General features: G+C 44.9%; 1 protein-coding gene across 2 annotated transcripts in view; it reads right to left on the reverse strand.

Annotated features, from left to right (window-relative positions):
* Window positions 1–1533: 1533 nt before the first annotated feature.
* dgkd (diacylglycerol kinase delta) overlaps window positions 1534–17322 on the reverse strand; it is a 29084-nt gene continuing 13295 nt past the window's right edge. Inside the window, exons 10-31 of one of the 2 annotated variants that reach the window (XM_084352063.1) lie at window positions 17197–17305; window positions 16793–16932; window positions 16518–16602; window positions 16311–16405; window positions 16108–16207; window positions 15291–15606; window positions 14729–14887; window positions 14016–14144; window positions 13826–13919; window positions 13612–13722; window positions 13211–13307; window positions 12940–13047; window positions 12742–12855; window positions 12526–12660; window positions 12170–12342; window positions 8427–8538; window positions 7807–7899; window positions 7536–7655; window positions 4993–5110; window positions 4736–4866; window positions 4482–4581; window positions 1534–4158 (exon numbers count right to left, since the gene is read on the reverse strand). In XM_084352063.1, coding sequence (XP_084208189.1) covers window positions 4492–4581; window positions 4736–4866; window positions 4993–5110; window positions 7536–7655; window positions 7807–7899; window positions 8427–8538; window positions 12170–12342; window positions 12526–12660; window positions 12742–12855; window positions 12940–13047; window positions 13211–13307; window positions 13612–13722; window positions 13826–13919; window positions 14016–14144; window positions 14729–14887; window positions 15291–15606; window positions 16108–16207; window positions 16311–16405; window positions 16518–16602; window positions 16793–16932; window positions 17197–17305 — 2629 coding nt within the window. In that variant the 3' untranslated portion in view covers window positions 1534–4158; window positions 4482–4491. The remainder of the gene's footprint in view (window positions 4159–4481; window positions 4582–4735; window positions 4867–4992; window positions 5111–7535; window positions 7656–7806; window positions 7900–8426; window positions 8539–12169; window positions 12343–12525; window positions 12661–12741; window positions 12856–12939; window positions 13048–13210; window positions 13308–13611; window positions 13723–13825; window positions 13920–14015; window positions 14145–14728; window positions 14888–15290; window positions 15607–16107; window positions 16208–16310; window positions 16406–16517; window positions 16603–16792; window positions 16933–17196; window positions 17306–17322) is intronic. The other variant, XM_084352064.1, reaches the window with a different exon arrangement.

Here is a 17322-nt window from a genome sequence, read left to right on the forward strand (position 1 = left end):
AATTTATTTTGCCCGCTTGTATCTGCAATCTCATTCTTTCTATCTGAAGCCAGCAGAACCACGTTGTCTGCAAGAAGTGGAGACACAATTCTGAGTTTCCGAAACCTTCACACTCTCCTCACCACGGCTTAGCCTTGAGATCCTGTCTGTGAATATCACAAACAGGACCAGGACCAACCCTGGAGGAGTCTAATACTCACTGGAAATGTGTTTGAATCGAGTATACGGACATAGGACATAGGACATCACTTTGGTTATATAGGGACTGGATAGCTGGATTCATCCGAGGTTCCACTCTTGGTTGAAGCTTCTTTTCCAGCACTCTGGAATTAACGTGTGCAGGGAGGCTGAGCAGTGTGATACTCACAGCACACCCACCAGAGGACAGCCCAACAATGCCCAGAGCCTTCAGCCTTGAATCTCGTCCACCTGTGGCACCTTGCTTCTCATTAGCTTTTTGACTACCTCAGTGACCTCTCCCAGGAATATGGAAGTCTTCCACTGAGTCTTCAGACTTTACAGAGGACACGTTATTGGAGGGTCAGGAGCTCCTCATAGTGCTCTTTCCACCGCCTGACGATATCATTAGCCAGGGTCAATAGTTCTCCTCCCCAGCTGAACACAGCCTTCCCTTCTTTCGCTTCATGAGTCACCAAATGATTTTCCAGAACTTTCTTGAGACCAACAAAAAGTCTTTCCCCATAGCCTCCACAAAGTCCTACCACACCTGGGTTTTTGCTTCAGTGACCGCAGAAGCTGCAGCCCCTTCAGCCTCCCGGTACCTGCCTGATGCTTCAGCAGACCTCTGGGCCAACAAAGCCTGAATGGCTTCCTTCTTCAGCTTGACAGTTTCCCTCAGTGCCAGTGTCCATCAGCTGTGTCCTTGGATTGCTGCAACAACAGCCATCGATGACGTTCTGACGGCAGCTCCTTGCAGGTGCCGCTACAATGGAAGCTTTGAACATCCTCCACTCGGATTCCACATCTCCAACCTCAACCAAGATGCACGATAAATTCTTCTGAAGGTGGAATTTGAGACGTTTGGGTTCGCGAGGTCTGTCTGATCCGCCTCCACCCTGGAAACTCCGGACAGGATTCTAATTTAGACATTAAGAGAGTTTGATACATAATTAAATCATTTAAACAATTCATATTTTAGCCCCTTAAACTACGCAGATTACTTAATACTCCATGATACATTACTGTCCATTAATTAATCTTGAACTGGAACCTTTGTTAAAAAAATTGATACAAATTAAGGCGAACCTGTAATGAAAATATTAACTTTGAAGGTATTTCTCAGAAAATCCACTGAAAATGTCTGTTTACAATTAACCACCATAAATTTAGTGATTTAGGTCAAAACCTGAATACTGAAGAACTACTTTGAATCTCATTATCAGCCAAAAATGTTTGAGAACCTTTAATGTAAACCAGAAGAATTAAAACACTTTACATTCAAAACCATGAGCTAAAAGAAGCTGAAAAACTGTGGAGCTGCAGAGACAAGAAATAAAACCTGTTGAACGAGTGGAGACTTTATCTTCTTTATTTCTTACAGGATGTTCAGATGTTTCTCTGTACACAACACAATGTATTTACACTGAGCGCCCTGCAGGGGGCGTATGTACAAACAGACAGTATCAGATTAAATAATCCAATAAATACACAGGATGGTTCAGAGAGAATCAAACACCAGAGGATAAAGGCACTCGCTCACTAAAACATCTGAAAACATGAATAGGACCGCAGCAAACTACAGAAGGGAGCTAACAAACGTTAGCATGTTAATTGTCAGATTTAGATTTATACACAATTTAACCCACTTTGACATCTTCACACTGACAGGATCAATCTCTACACTATGTCTGGATCAATCTCTACATTATGTCTGGATCAATCTCTACATTATGTCTGGATCGATCCCTGCACTGTGTCTGGATCAATCTCTACATTATGTCTGGATCGATCCCTGCACTGTGTCTGGATCAATCTCTACATTATGTCGGGATCGATCCCATCCGGCGTTTAGAATATGAATCATCTGCAAGGACAAAGGTGATTATCTTGATCCACAGTGAGCGAAGAGTTAAACTGAACAAAGTTATCTTTACATTACGTGTGCACAATCATCCTCTGAAAACAAGTTAGTAACTTGACTTGGACAAGACAGAATATTAAAAATATCATTATAAGAATATTTAAAGGTTTTGGAGAATATTTTATAAATATTTTAGCTTTGAACGGCTGCTGGTTTCATATTTTTATAAACTCAATATATTGACACATTTAGAGACTGACTGTGTTTGAATATTTAATCACAGTTAATATCTGCTGACATGATCTGAACATGAACTACAACTACAAAAAGAAACAGAGACAGCGAACAGAACAACTTCATCAGACTGAGCTGCAACATCTGACCCATTGATAACTGATTGATTGATTTATTAACACTGATGACAGTCTGACATGTTTCTGTGTTGAATGATGAAGCTTGTTTCTCTGTGAGTCTCCGAGTTTAATGATCACAGTGACAGTTGAGACAGTGAAGGCAGCGTGTTGAGTTCACTGCTCAGGTGTGATCAAAGGGACATTTAAGGCAGAAACTTTGTGTTCAATCATGTAAACACTTAACTTCCTGTTTGCTTCACTGCTGATTGATTATCGATCACAGCGTTTATTAGCAGAAGTCAACCGCCTGCACTGATATGATGAAGATTGATAACCTGTTCAGGTGTAAATGATCGGATATCTGATAACTGACACGAGCTGTGACAGGATCTATTCTCGATCGATCATTTGGTTCAATAGATGTAAAAAAAAAAACAAAACGTGACATCAAAAGCCAAAGACATTAAATCTGTGATGAAGTTTGATTTGATAAGAAGATGAAATGATTCAGTCGTCTCAGCTGAAGTTATTAAGGCTTATTAAGGAGTGTGAAAATAAAACAGTTCTGAGTTGATCTGATTAATAAAACATGAAGGAACTTCTGTGAGACTAAATGTATTCAGTTTGTTTGGTCCCTAAAACAGACGGTCAGACAGACAGACAGACAGACAAACATCAGACAGGAAACGCAGCTCGTCTTCGTTACTGCAGAGTCTTCGTCAGACACCTGATGCATTCAGGATCGTCTCTCCCAGCGACATCACTTCCTGTTTTTCTACTGAACGCTAAACATTGACAGGAGAAATAAATATGTGTTTTAATAGAAAACTGAATCAGTCAGTCTGATCTGGACTCACAGTGTCTGTCCCTCAGCTGTCTCCACTGTTTCTCAATAAGGTCTTCTTTGGGGACATAGACCGGTTCTTAACATGTTCCTGTGACTGTTTAAAGGGTTCTGTTGCATCCTGGTTAGGGTTAGGGGACCAGAGGAGATTCTGATTGGCTGGCTGCTCAGGTAAGCTGTGGTTAGACAGTTAGGCCTCTGACATGGTGTGTGGAGTAACGCTGGACTCGGTCCGAGTCCTGAGTCCTGTTAACTGGAGCTGGTTCAGTCCAACAAAACCTGAACCAAAGGTAAGAGCCTTCTATAGGCCTGATCCAGCTAAGATCTGGTTCCATGTGAGTCAGGTTTCTAGCGATGTCTCTGCTGCTGTGGAGGGTTTCAGGATGAGCTGACTCCTGATCCTCATCAGACCTGGTGGACGAGTTCATCGTGAACTGAAGAAGAACCGTTTAACGTCGGTTCTGAACGATAAAATAGCAACAGGACAGAAAAATCTGCTGACAGGATGTTTATCAGTCAACTTGTCCAATCAGACGGTACATTTCTGTCGTCTGTCGGCCATCTTGTCTCTGTAATCTCAGCCCAGTGTGTGTATGGTCCTGGTGCAGCCCTTCATGTTTGGCTCTGAATCCTGATGATGTGATTGGTCGGTGGGTGAGATGACAAGGCACTAATGGATCTTCTGATTGGCTCTTTCTGGAGGTGGTGTGTGTGTCACCAAGCTGAGCAGAGACAGAACGAGTTCAGGTCCTGGTCCAGTCACAGAGTGAGTCCAGGTCCTGGTCCAGTCACAGAGTGAGTCCAGGTCCTGGTCCAGTCACAGAGTGAGTGAGTCCTGGTCCTGGTTCAGTCCCAGTGTTTGAGTTCAGACGTGCGGGTTCGAGGTCAGAGGTCAGTAGAGGTAGGAGGAGAGCTGACGGCTGGAAGAAAAAGAGAAGTCAGATACACGTCAGTCATCAACATTGATGGGGACTTTATTGATCTGATCAGAAAGAGCTGATAATGTTGAACTGTTCACGTAAACATCAGTCAGTCCAACAGGATGTCAAGTTAATCAATACATGTTCATCAATAAGGCAATCAGCTCTGCTCTTCATTACTGTAATACTGAAAATATACGTAAAAATAACCTTGACAATCGATCAGCATATTTTTTTTTTTCCTCTTTACATTTGTGAGATCAAGGTCAGTTTTTACAGAGATGATTATTGATTATTATTTATTGATCATAAATACTGATCACCTGTGTGCGGTCAGGCCTCGCTGGCGCTGCTGTTCCTGTTAAGCTCTCTGATGCCCTGAAGGATCCTCTTCATGTGACCCACCTTCGTCACGCCAAGGTCCTGAACACACAAACACACACACACACAGACACACGCACACACAGACACACGCGCACACAAATAACAGAAGGTGTGTAACAACACTATAAAATCAAACACCCTTCATGCAGCCACCAGTGACTCTATAAGCAGTTATCGGCGCTAGCAGCGGTACCTTCAGGTCCCTCCTCTCGAGGTGGATAAGTTCAGCTCCGCGGACGTCGTGTCCAATAAAGATGTCCTTATATTCAGTGAGACAGAGAAAGTCCAGCCACGCTCCCACCTCCTCCGTCCCCCACTGGTGAACTGAGACACCGACAGGAAGTCATCAGACAGACAGGAAATACCCCGACAGAGACAAAGTGACGACATCAGCGTCAGAGAGAGACAGAGAGAGAGACAGAGAAAGAGACAGAGACAAAGAGAGCTCACCTGGCAGTGAGAGAGTAGCACAGGTCTCTTTGTTCTTGTTGTTTTTGTCCTTCTTGAACTTCGGGACGAGACGGAACTTTGCGCTTCGACTTCGCTTCGAGAAATCTGTCAGAGGACCCTGAAGACAGAAAGGTATACAGACAGACAGGTGGACACATATGGTATCCAATAGCAGACATTAGTTTCTGATGAGTTCACAGAGCTACAGTTACAGTTATAACTTCTCCACCAGTCACTCAAGTAACAGTGCACCTGTCTGTTTTCATACCTGCAGTGCAGACTGAAGTCTAATAAAAGTGTATTTTTGGTAAAATGAAGTTGTCTGTGTTGCCTCAGTCACATGCTGTTACAGAAGAGAGCAAATGATGTTGTTCCATCACTTCTGTTTGAGACATTAAATTGTGTTTGAGTTATTGATCTGTATTGATAATTATCAGACTTGTTCTCAGCACCAGCAGCTGTTCAGACAGCAGCCTCAGGATTCGATGTGATGAGGTCAGATTCATCAGGATTTACATTCATTAACATGTATTTATATTGTCATCTACAGGAGATTGTCAGAAGTCATGTTTGGATGTGAAGTATGAAAGAGTTCACAGGTTCTTCTGGAATGTTGCAAAATTACTGTTTGTTAACATTATGCAGTTTAATACTCGAGGGCACAGTAGTACTTGATCAGCAGGACTACAGACTGACAGTGTAACTAAGAATACCGCCAATACCACTGGCACTAGCAGTACTGACAGAAGTAGTATTAGTATCAGTAAAGCCACTCCTAAAGAAACCCACTCTAGACTCAGCTGACATTCAAAACTACAGACCTGTATCTCTTCTTTCATTCCTCTCTAAAACCCTGGAACGTGCTGTCTTCAACCAACTGTCTGCTTACCTTTTGCAAAACAACCTTCTTGACCCTAATCAGTCAGGCTTCAGGACTGCTCACTCCACTGAGACGGCCCTCCTCACAGTGACTGAGTCGCTACAGACCGCCAGAGCCTCATCCCACTCTTCAGTCCTCATCCTCCTCGACTTATCCTCTGCGTTTGACACAGTCAACCACCAAATCCTCCTCTCCACTCTGGCCAAACTGGGCATTACTGCCTCTGCTTTAACCTGGTTCACATCATACCTCACAGAACGCATCTTCCAGGTCATGTGGAATGGCTCCTTGTCCAAACCCTGCTCCCTGGAAACCGGTGCCCCTCAAGGCTCAGTACTCGGACCACTTCTGTTTTCACTATACAATAGATCACTAGGCTCTGCAATCACATCACATGGATTCTCTTATTACTGTTATGCTGATGACACCCAGCTGTTCCTCTCCTTTCCCCCATCCTCCAACACCCATGTTGCCACGTGCATCTCGGAATGTCTGGCAGACATCTCCGCTTGGACAACTGCCCATCATCTCAAGCTCAACCTTAGTAAAACAGAAAGACTGCCCTCACATGGACCTGTCAGTCACTGTCGAGAACATCACAGTATCGCCTTCACCGACTGCAAAGAATCTGGGTGTTATCCTCGACGACGGACTTTCCTGCACCCCCAACATCACCGCGGTGGCCTGATCCTGTAGATTTGCCCTCTACAACATCCGCAGGATCCGGTCCTTCCTCACAAAGGAAGCAACGCAACTCCTGGTTCAATCGCTGGTCATCTCCCGCCTCGACTACTGCAACTCGCTATTAGCTGGACTCCCAGCCTCTGCAACTAAACCTTTGCAACGTATCCAGAACGCTGCAGCGCGCCTCCTTTTTAATCTACCCAAATTCTCCCATGTGACCCCCCTCCTCCGTGACCTCCACTGGTTTCCGGTTGCAGCCCGCATCAGATTCAAGACCATGGTGCTGGCCTTCAAGGCCTTCAACCAAACTGCACCCGTCTACCTCCAATCACTGATCAGACCAAACGCCCCATCTCGAGCACTTCGCTCTACTACATCGGCCGGTCGGCTGGTACCGCCATCGCTGAGAGCAAACATAGACCGCACAGAGAAATCCCAACTCCTCTCTGTTCTGGCACCCCAGTGGTGGAATGAACTTCCGACCAACATCAGGACAGCAGAATCGCTCGCCATCTTTCGCAAAAGACTCAAGACTCACTTGTTCAGACTTCACCTCGACCCTGCATAGCCCCCACCCCCCCCCCACAAAAAAAAAAAAAAGTACTTATATGCACTTGTATGTTCCTGCCTTCAGCACTTACATCATAGCACTTATGGAAGGTATCCTTGATGAATAAACAACTACTTTGCTCTGACAAGGGCTTGAATATTGTTTCTATCCTTTCTACTTTATCAACAGAGATATATTGTGGTTTCTTTCTTGTGACAAATGTACTTATTGTAAGTCGCTTTGGACAAAAGCATCTGCTAAATGCCCTAAATGTAAATGTAAATGTAGTATTTGGTGGTTCACCTGTACTCGCGGTACTAATAGAAGTAGTATTTGGTGGTTCACCTCTACTCCCAGTACTAACAGAAGCAGTATTTGGTGGTTCACCTGTACTTGCAGTACTAATAGGAGTACCATTTGATGGTTTACCTCATGGTCTGAGGGGTCGATGACGGGACACAACCAGGGAACGTCAGCCAGCCGACGGAGCTGCTGAGCCACAGAACTCAGAGCTGCATTCAACTGTTCCTGCTGAGGTGGATCCAGCTGCTGCACACGCATGCACGCACGCACACACACACACACACACAAACACACACACCGGGATATATGGACTTCAGTAAAGACAGAAGAAAAGACGGATACAAGAACAGAGGACACAAGGACAGGAGAACAAAAGTAGAGCAAGGGAGACAGTTACCATGGACATCTTTCCAGCCAGCAGCAGCTCAGTCTCACTGAGTAAGGCTTTGACATTTACCACCATCTGAAGGACAATGCTGCAGCTCAGAGCCTGGAGAGACACACAGGAACAGAGACAGGTATGGAGAGAGACAGGTAGACAGAGATAAAGGAAAATTGGGAGACAGAATGAGAGACAGAGTTCATTGTTTGATTCCTATGAATAAATCACATTTTAAAATTCACTCTGAAAATCATGAAAAACTTCAAGCTACATTCATATTGTACATGATCAACATTTATGGTGAGGACAGCAAGACCAAGAAAAGACAGCTGCCATTAGGAAAGGACAGCATCAACCAAGAAAGGACAAGAGAGCCCAGAAAGGGACAGCAGTGACCAAGAAAAGGAAAGCAGCAACCGAAAAGAGACAGCAAAGACCAGGAAAAGACAGCAGTGACCAGAAAATGACAGTAGTGACTAGGACAGGACAGCAAAGACCAGGAAAGGACAGCTGAGAACAGGACAGGATAGGACAGACCAGAAAAGGGCAACAGAGACCAGAAAAAGACACCAGAGACACAGGCAGGACAGTACAGACTAGGACAATACAGCAGGGACCAGTATTATGCTTAGTACCCCCGAGCTCTTGGAGTTGGCGTAGACCACGTCCATCGCCTTTGAGCTAGCGTTGACAGCGTGAGCCAGTTCCTGTTCCAGACTGTGGTGAGACTGAGCAACTTCACGAATACTGAAACACAAACACATCAACAGGAAGTGACGTCAGAATATTACAATGACTACACACGTCTACATGACCAAGCTGCATTTTATATACAATATGCTTTCTGTAATAACTGTCATTTCAGTGTTTGCATTGTATTTATTTTTACAGCTGCAACATCCCCACAGTAACAAATTTGATCAGATTAGATTGTTTGTTAGCAGTGACTTGAACAACTAACCCTAACCCAGAAATTACTCAAATGAACGCCACACTACAGTCTGTAGCAACAGACATTTCTACTATCAAGGAGACAACAACTGAGCTGAAAACAATGGTGGCGGCCATGCAGGAGAGACTCGGGGAGGCTAAAACACATATCGTCTGTCTGGAGGAGACCTCAGAGCGGCTCGACGCGGTTGAAGGCAAGAGAAGTAAAAAGATGGAAGTAATGTGGGACGGCATTCAAACCCTCGAAAACCATAGCAAACTAAACAATGTGAGACTTATTGGCCTGAAAGAGACTTTTGGCACTAATGGGACACTGTTAAACTGTGTTCAGAAGATTTGACTGAGGGGCTCGGAGTTCGTGTCGATCCTGAGTTTGAGATTGAAAGGGCCCACCGGGCGCTCGCACCAATGCCGGACCCAGACCGACCTCCGAGACGGGTGCTTTCGTTTCCAGAGACAGTCAGCGATGGTAACGTGTAACGTGATAACCGCAGCGTAAGAAAAGCGTGGGGTAGAGTGGGAAGGATGTCAACTTTCTGTGACCCCTGACATGACCAAAGAGCTGGCAGAGAGGAGCAAGGCTTTCACCGCTGTGAAGCGCAAACTTCAGGAATCCAACGTGAAGTATACATTGGCCTATCCGGCCACACTGTGGTTCAAGTGGAAAGGGAAAATGTGAGTTTTGCCAAAGTGAAGGATGCACAAAAATTCATCAGCGACAACGACCATGAGGACGCAGATTGCAGATTGAATGTGAGATAAAGGAGATAAACGGACACTTATTTGGACCTGAATGAGCCACGAGAATGTTGTGCGGACTGTCGGGGGGAGATGGGCCTGATCGAGCTGCCATCTAGGCAGGAGAGAAGCGTAACCCACAGACCAGATAAGGTTTTACTTTTTTAAGTTTAGGTTTGATATGACAGCAGAAGAGGGACTGTCAGGCAGCTTGATGGCTGGACTTTGGTTGGGTTTAATTTGTTTTTTCCTTATGTGTTCAGTATGTTGGAAATGTTCTTTTTCCACACTTTGTATTTGTATTTATGTTTATGTTTTGATGGGGCACATGGTATTAACAAATCATAACTCAGGAAGGGGTAGACATCATAGGCAGATATATTTTGGTGTTTATAGTATAACAGACATGGGTACAACAACACATGCAGGTAAATATGACAAGGAAGTGTATTAAATATGTGTCCTGGAATATTAATGGATGTGGAAATCCAGTTAAAAGACGTAAGATATTGGCATATTTGAAAACGAATCAGGCAGATATAATTTTCATACAGAAAACTCACCTAAATGAGGGAGAGGAGGTCAGATTTAAAACAGGATGGATAGGATATATTTTTCACAGTTCACTGTCGAGTGCATGTATTGGGTAATGATTCTGATTAAAAGGAATACACAGTTTGTGTTATTGAAAGAGGTTAAAGATGCAGAAGGGCGGATGGTACGTGTACAAGCATTAATAGAGAGTGAAGGTTATATTATGTAACATCTATGCGCCCAACAAAGGGGATCCGCATTTTTTTCATGGTATAATAAGGTCTTGGGAGACATGGATGGGCATATAATATTAGCAGGAGATTTTAATGAAGTGATGGCTCCCATCCTGGATAAAAGCAGGTCTAAGGGTCCATTGAGGACCAAAGATAGAGAGGCAATACATATGATAAAAGACGATATGGGACTAACAGATATATGGAGGCTTACTAACCCCCATGGGAGGGAAACAAATCTCATTCCAGAATTGACCTATTCTTAAAGTGTAACTCTCGCCAAAATGAAACCTAGGCTTTTTTTGTGAATGTACCTGAGTCAAACCTTCGTGTAAAAGCATAATTACGACGAAAAAGCCACTTTTAAGATTTACCGTATTTTAGTTTTCGGGTATAAATCATTTTCAATTGTGTGCTAGGGGCAACTTTACGGTAGCATCAAAATCGCTATGTACACTAAGAAGACTCGACACAACATGAAACTTTGCTCGTAGTATCACCAGGGTTAGGGTTAGGGCTAACCCAAGTGCGGTGTAACATGGAGCTTTCCACCGTTACTCTTCCCCATGTTACGCCGCACTTGGGGATTGACGCATCTTGACTGGCAGGACGGTGGCGAGTGGAGCAAGCGACTGCTTACATGAGTTGTTCAAAAACCTTCTTTTTAGGAAACTCTGTGTACACAAATAATGTTCTCAATGCTCGGGTTATGACGGTTTCCCTGCAGAACATTACAAAGAGTATATAGATATTCTTGCTCCAGTTCTGCAGGTGTATTAGGAGGCTTTTGAGAAGGGACAGGTGCCACCTACTTTTAACGAAGCCTTAATATCTTTAATTCCTAAGAAGGATAAGGATAATAACAGATCCATCTAATTTTAGACCTATCAGCCTGCTTAATCTGGATTGCAAAATATTAACAAAGGTACTGGCCATACGCTTACAACAGGTCCTGCCCAACATTATACATCCGAACCAGGTGGGTTTTATGAAAAATAGATCCTCTACAGATAGTATAAGAAAATTGTTACATTTAATGTGGTTGAGTCAGTCAAAAGATGCACCAATAGCTGCAATTTCCTTAGATGCCGAAAAGGCCTTTGACAGGGTGGCGTGGGGATTCCTCTTCTCCACCCTGACGCATCTCGGGTTTGGTCCATGCTTCTCCAGGTGGGTTAGTATATTCTATAAGCTGCAGTGATAACTAATGGGATAATAAACATTTTTTAGCCTCTCCAGAGGGACCCGTCACGGCTGTTCTCTGAGTCCCTTACTGTTTTGTTGTGACCCACAGATGAAGTCATTCATTGTGGATTTCAAAATGGACTCTGAACTGAACTCAGTGTCCCAGAATTCCCCATTCTTCACACCTAGGTGCAAAATTCAGCTTTGAGCTACTATTGGTCAGAGTGACAGACCCCCCTCTGATCAGAGAGTCAAAACTCCAGCACCTTCCTTTGTTCTCTCTCTTCTCCTCAAGTCTCTATTCTTCTCAAGCCTCTCTTCTCCTCCAACTTCTTATCCTCAAGGGCTCCTCTCCATCTCCCCCCCACGGGGCTGCCTGCCCTCAAGTTCTCTTCTTCTGGACTCTTCTGGGCCTAACAGCTGCGGAGAGCTGCAAGCTGCATTTGCAGCAGGCCCAAAGAACTTCTCCTCACTGCAGCGACACAAGGTCCTGCCAGTATTCCTGATCAGTTAGCACCAGCAGCTAATCAATTAATTGATTCGTCACTGCAGCTCTAATTTGTTAAGAATTATGACAGAATTCAGGATGAGTGGGTGCTGACTCCCACCTTCTCCTGTGATCAATGAATGGTTAAATTTGTACAAAGTGAAACATATTATAATAATTTAGTTATATGATGATAAAAATGGGTCTTTTAACGGAATGATCCAATAACAACATTATTGATCAGTGTTACCTGTGTATGAGAGCTCCTGCTGCCTGACCAAACTCACTGACGAGTGACGCCTCTTCCTCAGAGACAATCTCTGGCTGCGAGGACAGGGGGGGCTGTGGGGCCTGAGGTGGCGGGGTCCGCGGAAACTCACACTTCTGTTTGTCCTCCCACGACTTCAGGGTGCTCTCAAACGCCTGGAAGACACACACACACACACACACACACACTGAAACACATTGTTGTGCACTGCAGTTGAACTGACAATTGTTTCTATTTCGTGTCCTTGATATCAATAATGGTGGAATGAATATTAGGAAGAGCTTTCGGTGGTATTAGACTGAGTGCACATTAGACATTGACTGTATGCTTGGACTCACCCGGTCCCTGGTCAGTGTCTGGGTTCGGTTCTTGTGGATGATCTTGATGTAACCTGGAGGCTGGACCCACGCCTCCCCATCCACCTGCACCGGGACACCTTCATCACCCAGGATAGTGATCTTCACTGTCCGACACTGAGATAGACAGACAGGTAAGACAGAGAGACAGAGAGACAGACAGACAGACAGACAGACAGGTCAGACAGACAGGTGTACCTGAGCAATGCGGTGGTGCTGCAGGTTGATGACTCGGGACACGGCCATCTGCATGCTGCCGAAGACCGCCACCACCTCCAGGATCTTATCATCGAAGGATGGAGCCGTGAACGTCTGAGAGACAGACAGACAGACCAGCAGTTAGAATGACAGACAGACAGGCTGACAGAGAGGCAAAAAGACAGGTTGAGTTCTCACGTCATCCTCTTTGGTTCCTCCCCAGAAGTTGGTTCCTCCTGCGTAACTGGGGATGTTGAGCACAGCGATGCCTTGCAGACTGGGCAGAGGGATGGGCCGCCCATCACACTGATGACAAATCACAGATTAATTTATCTATTTCAACAGATTACGTGTTTGCGACAGGAAGTGATATCAGTGACAAGGTCTGATTAAATAATGTGTTTGAGCTCTTGACTGGGACCTCTTACTAGTCTAAAACCAGCAGAACCAGTTTGTTTGTGTTTCTCACCTCCAGTAGGACCCTCTGCTCCAGGTTCTTGTAGGTTCTGTGCAGCAGCTCTTTGGTTCCCAGAACACCGTACCACATCATGTTCTTAGTCCGACTCCTGAACACACAACAATAATTAATTATTTCATAGCTTTCTTGATTCAAATCAAATTACAGCTGTGACTTCAAATAAATATCAGTTACTCTGGAGGGAAGTTTGATCTTAAGACGTTTCTCTGCACTCTGTGAAGCTTTTCTGTCTTTCATTGTTTTATATGTGAATGAACTGTGTGTGCGGTTATGTTGTCAAAGTGTTTGCACATCTACACTCTCACCAGGGCCCAGACAGATGTCAATGTTAAGTAAAGGTTTTAAATAAAGGTTTAACAATTCAAATAAAGGAGTAAAGTTTTGTTTTGTACCTGCACTTCTCTGGATGTTCATCTCTCTTGTTGTTAAAGTCCAGAGAGATTTTAGCATCCAATCCAATTCCAAAGTAGTTGTTCATGACACACTTCTCAGTGTAGCAATCCCTGAACAAACACACACACACACACACACACACACACATATTAAACCTGCTTATAAACTGAAGCTATGTCATGTTTAATGATGTCAGATCACAAACAGACTTACATGTTGTCAGGGTCACAGCTGAACGGGTCGGCATTCACCAGCAGTCGACTAATCACCGAACTGCTGGAGAGAGAACCTGAGATACCCCTGAGACCTGCACAAACACACACACACACACACACACACACACACACATCAAACTGCTGTCATGATGACAAAAAAACTCCTATTTGACGTCACACCTTCGTACCTGGATAGAGAATCTTTGTGTTGAGCATGGGCATGTTCTCCCTACTTCCTGCCTGGACAGGAAGTGATGCAGAGCTGCCAAGTGACAGGCTGCCTTTACTAATCAGCTTCTCACAGGGCGTCTTACTGACTGTAAAGACAGACAGACAGACAGATTTGTAGATGGTCTGAATTAAGTCCTCAGTCCATTCATTAACAGGGTGTTTCTCCTGATGAGAATCAAACAGCATCACAAGGACAGATCCAGGTATTAGATTCTGACCAGACTGAATCCTGAGGGTCCTGGATATGTGCAGAAACACTTCATGGGGATGTCTGTGAGCATGAAGCTGCTCTCTGTTATTCTGCCGAGGCCTCTACTGTCCTGACCCCTGCTGTCCTGTCCTAGTCCCTGCTGTCCTGTCCTGACCCCTGCTGTTCTGTTCTGTCTTAGTCCCTGCTGTTCTTTCCTGACATAACTGGGGATGTTGAGCACAGCGATGCCTTGCAGACTGAGCAGAGGGATGGGCCGCCCATCACACTGATGACAAATCACAGATTAATTTATTTATTTCAACAGATTATGTGTTTGTGACAGGAAGTGATATCAGCGACAAAGTCTGATTAAATATGTTTAATCTGTACCAGAAACATTGCTGGAGACAGCACAGTATTAATAGCAGCATTAGTTTTATTGACAGTAGCAGTAGAAGTATCAGTGACAGTTTGACTGACCTCTGCGAGTGTTGCGGTGTTTGACGCTGTAGGATGACTGCAGAGACATCTTGTCCTCCTCCTCCTCCTCCTCTTCCTCCTCCACCAGACCTTCCTCTTCCTCCTCCCGACTGAGAGAGAAGAGCTGCTGCTGAGTCTGAGCGTTTTGCTCGTCCACAGCTGGAAACACACAAACCCAGTAAACTTTATTCATAACAACACAGTAGCTTTATTTATAAAAACACACAAACACAGAAACTTTATAAAAACAGAACACAGCAGCCATCTAGAAAAATGCAGGTATCAATTTTCTGATCTGTCTCTCTGCCTGTCTGTCTGACCTGTCCCTCTGCCTCGCTCTCTGCCTGTCCATCTGACTCGAATGTCTGTCTGACCTGTCTCTCTGACCCTTCCACTCTGAAGGGTCGATGACCTGTCTGTCTGCCTGTCGTACCTTTCTGAGTGTGTTCGATAACCTGTCTGTCTGCCTGTCGTACGATTCTGAGTGTGTTCGATAACCTGTCTGTCTGCCTGTCGTACGATTCTGAGTGTGTTCGATAACCTGTCTGTCTGCCTGTCGTACCTTTCTCAGTGTGTTCAATGATCTGTCTGATGGCTTTCTTCAGACTGTTGGCTCTCAGCATCAGCTGTTCTCGAGGTTTAAAGATGGCTGCTGCTGCAGAGGAGGAGGAGGAGGAGGTGTTGGTCCGTGGGGAGCAGGGCATGTGAGGAGGAGGAGGATGATGATGAAGGGGAGGAGGAGGCAGCACAACACCCTCAGCTTCCTCCTGCTCCTCAGCGATGGTGGGTGGAGGAGCCTGGTGGGGCATGGTGGAGGCCTGAGACTCTTCGTTCAGAGTCTTCAGCAGAGAGTCGAGTTTCTCCTTCAGCACGCCGCACTGACAGACAGGAATCATCGGTCCGAACACAGAGCGGTCAAACAGGTTCAGAACTCTTCATTCAATCAGTCACTCGTCCATTACAAGACACAGGATGAACACATGAAACAGCTTCATTCAGTTTGGATCTTTGATTTTACAGAGACAATGAAACAGCAGCAGACTTCCTGCCTTCATATTGCACCTGTGGTTTAGATTAACTGAGCTAAACCAAATAATTATTACTGACAGAACCAAAAGCTGTTCTAGAGCTTTTGATCATGTCAAATTCTTCCTCAGCAGTCGTGATGGAAACATAAATGTTCTCCACTTGTCTTCAATGTCAACCTAAAGCTCTTTTTCTTCGCATTAGATTCAACATTTGATACAATTTATCTGACGTGTTCTCTGGACACACGTCCACTCTGTGTCTCTGAGGTATTTTAGTTATATGTGATTCCGACTGGAATAATTTCTGATTGAACTCTGATAACAACATTCTGTTTAGTAACATAAATGTACCTTCTTGGCCATCGCCTCCGACTCCTCTGAACTCTCTGTGTTCTTCTCATACGCTTTACCAACACGAGCCACAAAGTCCTTCACCGTCTCACACAGGACCCTGAATACACACAGACACACAAACATATGGTCAGTTAATCAATCTATGATCAGACAGACAAGCAGAGAGGCAGACAGACAGCCAGACAGACAGAGAGACTTACTTGGCAGAGGAGATGACAACAGAGTGCTGGTCTGAGGTCAGAATCTTGGACAGGTGAGCAGCCACTGAGTCCTCATAGGTGAGAATCTGCTGCACCTGGATCAGAGGAGACAAACAGTGATGTCACAAAGGTGTGTCCCAGACATCAGCTCCTCATTACACTCTTCAATGTTAGGACACAGCAAGAAGTGATGTCACTTCCTGTTACCTCAGAGTCATCGCTGCAGTCCTCGGTGACCGTTGAGGCAGAGTGTTGCCGTGGAAACTTGGTTTCATAGACCATGATGCTCCACCTGAAGCAGGAGGAGAGAAAACAGTTACCTGTCTCACATCACCTACCTGTCTCACATCACCCACCTGTCTCACATCATCTACCTGTCCCACATCATTCACCTGTCTCACATCACTCACCTGTCTCACATCATCTACCTGTCTCACATCACCTACCTGTCTCAAATCACTCATCTGTCTCACATCACTCACCTGTCTAACATCTTGGTGCTTGCTCTCTCCAGTTTCTCCAGTATCTGAGGCAGCTGAGTGTCGTCGTCACAGGCAGAACCCCAGCCCAGAACTCGGGCCAGATCGTTCCCGGTCCCCAGAGGAAGAACTCCCAACTGACACTAAACAACAACAACAACAAAAACAACAACAACATGATGAGTTCACAGCTCACAGTAATTATCAGTCATATCTAAACTGTGTGGACCCCCTCAGACAGAACTGTTACTGATGGAGAGCTGAACACGTTTACATCGCAGACTACAGAGAGTTGAACCCAGACAGACTCCAGATCTTTAAAGTTCCACAACACTTACACATCGACTCTGACTCGATTGGAAGTTAAGAGTCCTGCCTCTGACTATCATGTTGTTTTCTGTCTGTACCTGTTTGTGCAGTGTCAGGGCGTCGATCTCAGACAGAACCCAGCCAACGCTGCCGTCTCCTCCACATACCAGGATCCTGAACGTATCAAACTTCTGGAACAAACGCAGACTGACAGAGAAACACAT

The sequence above is a fragment of the Pagrus pagrus genome (assembly GCF_965226575.1).
Source record: "Pagrus pagrus genome assembly, chromosome: 4".
In the NCBI taxonomy this organism is placed as follows: domain Eukaryota; kingdom Metazoa; phylum Chordata; class Actinopteri; order Spariformes; family Sparidae; genus Pagrus; species Pagrus pagrus.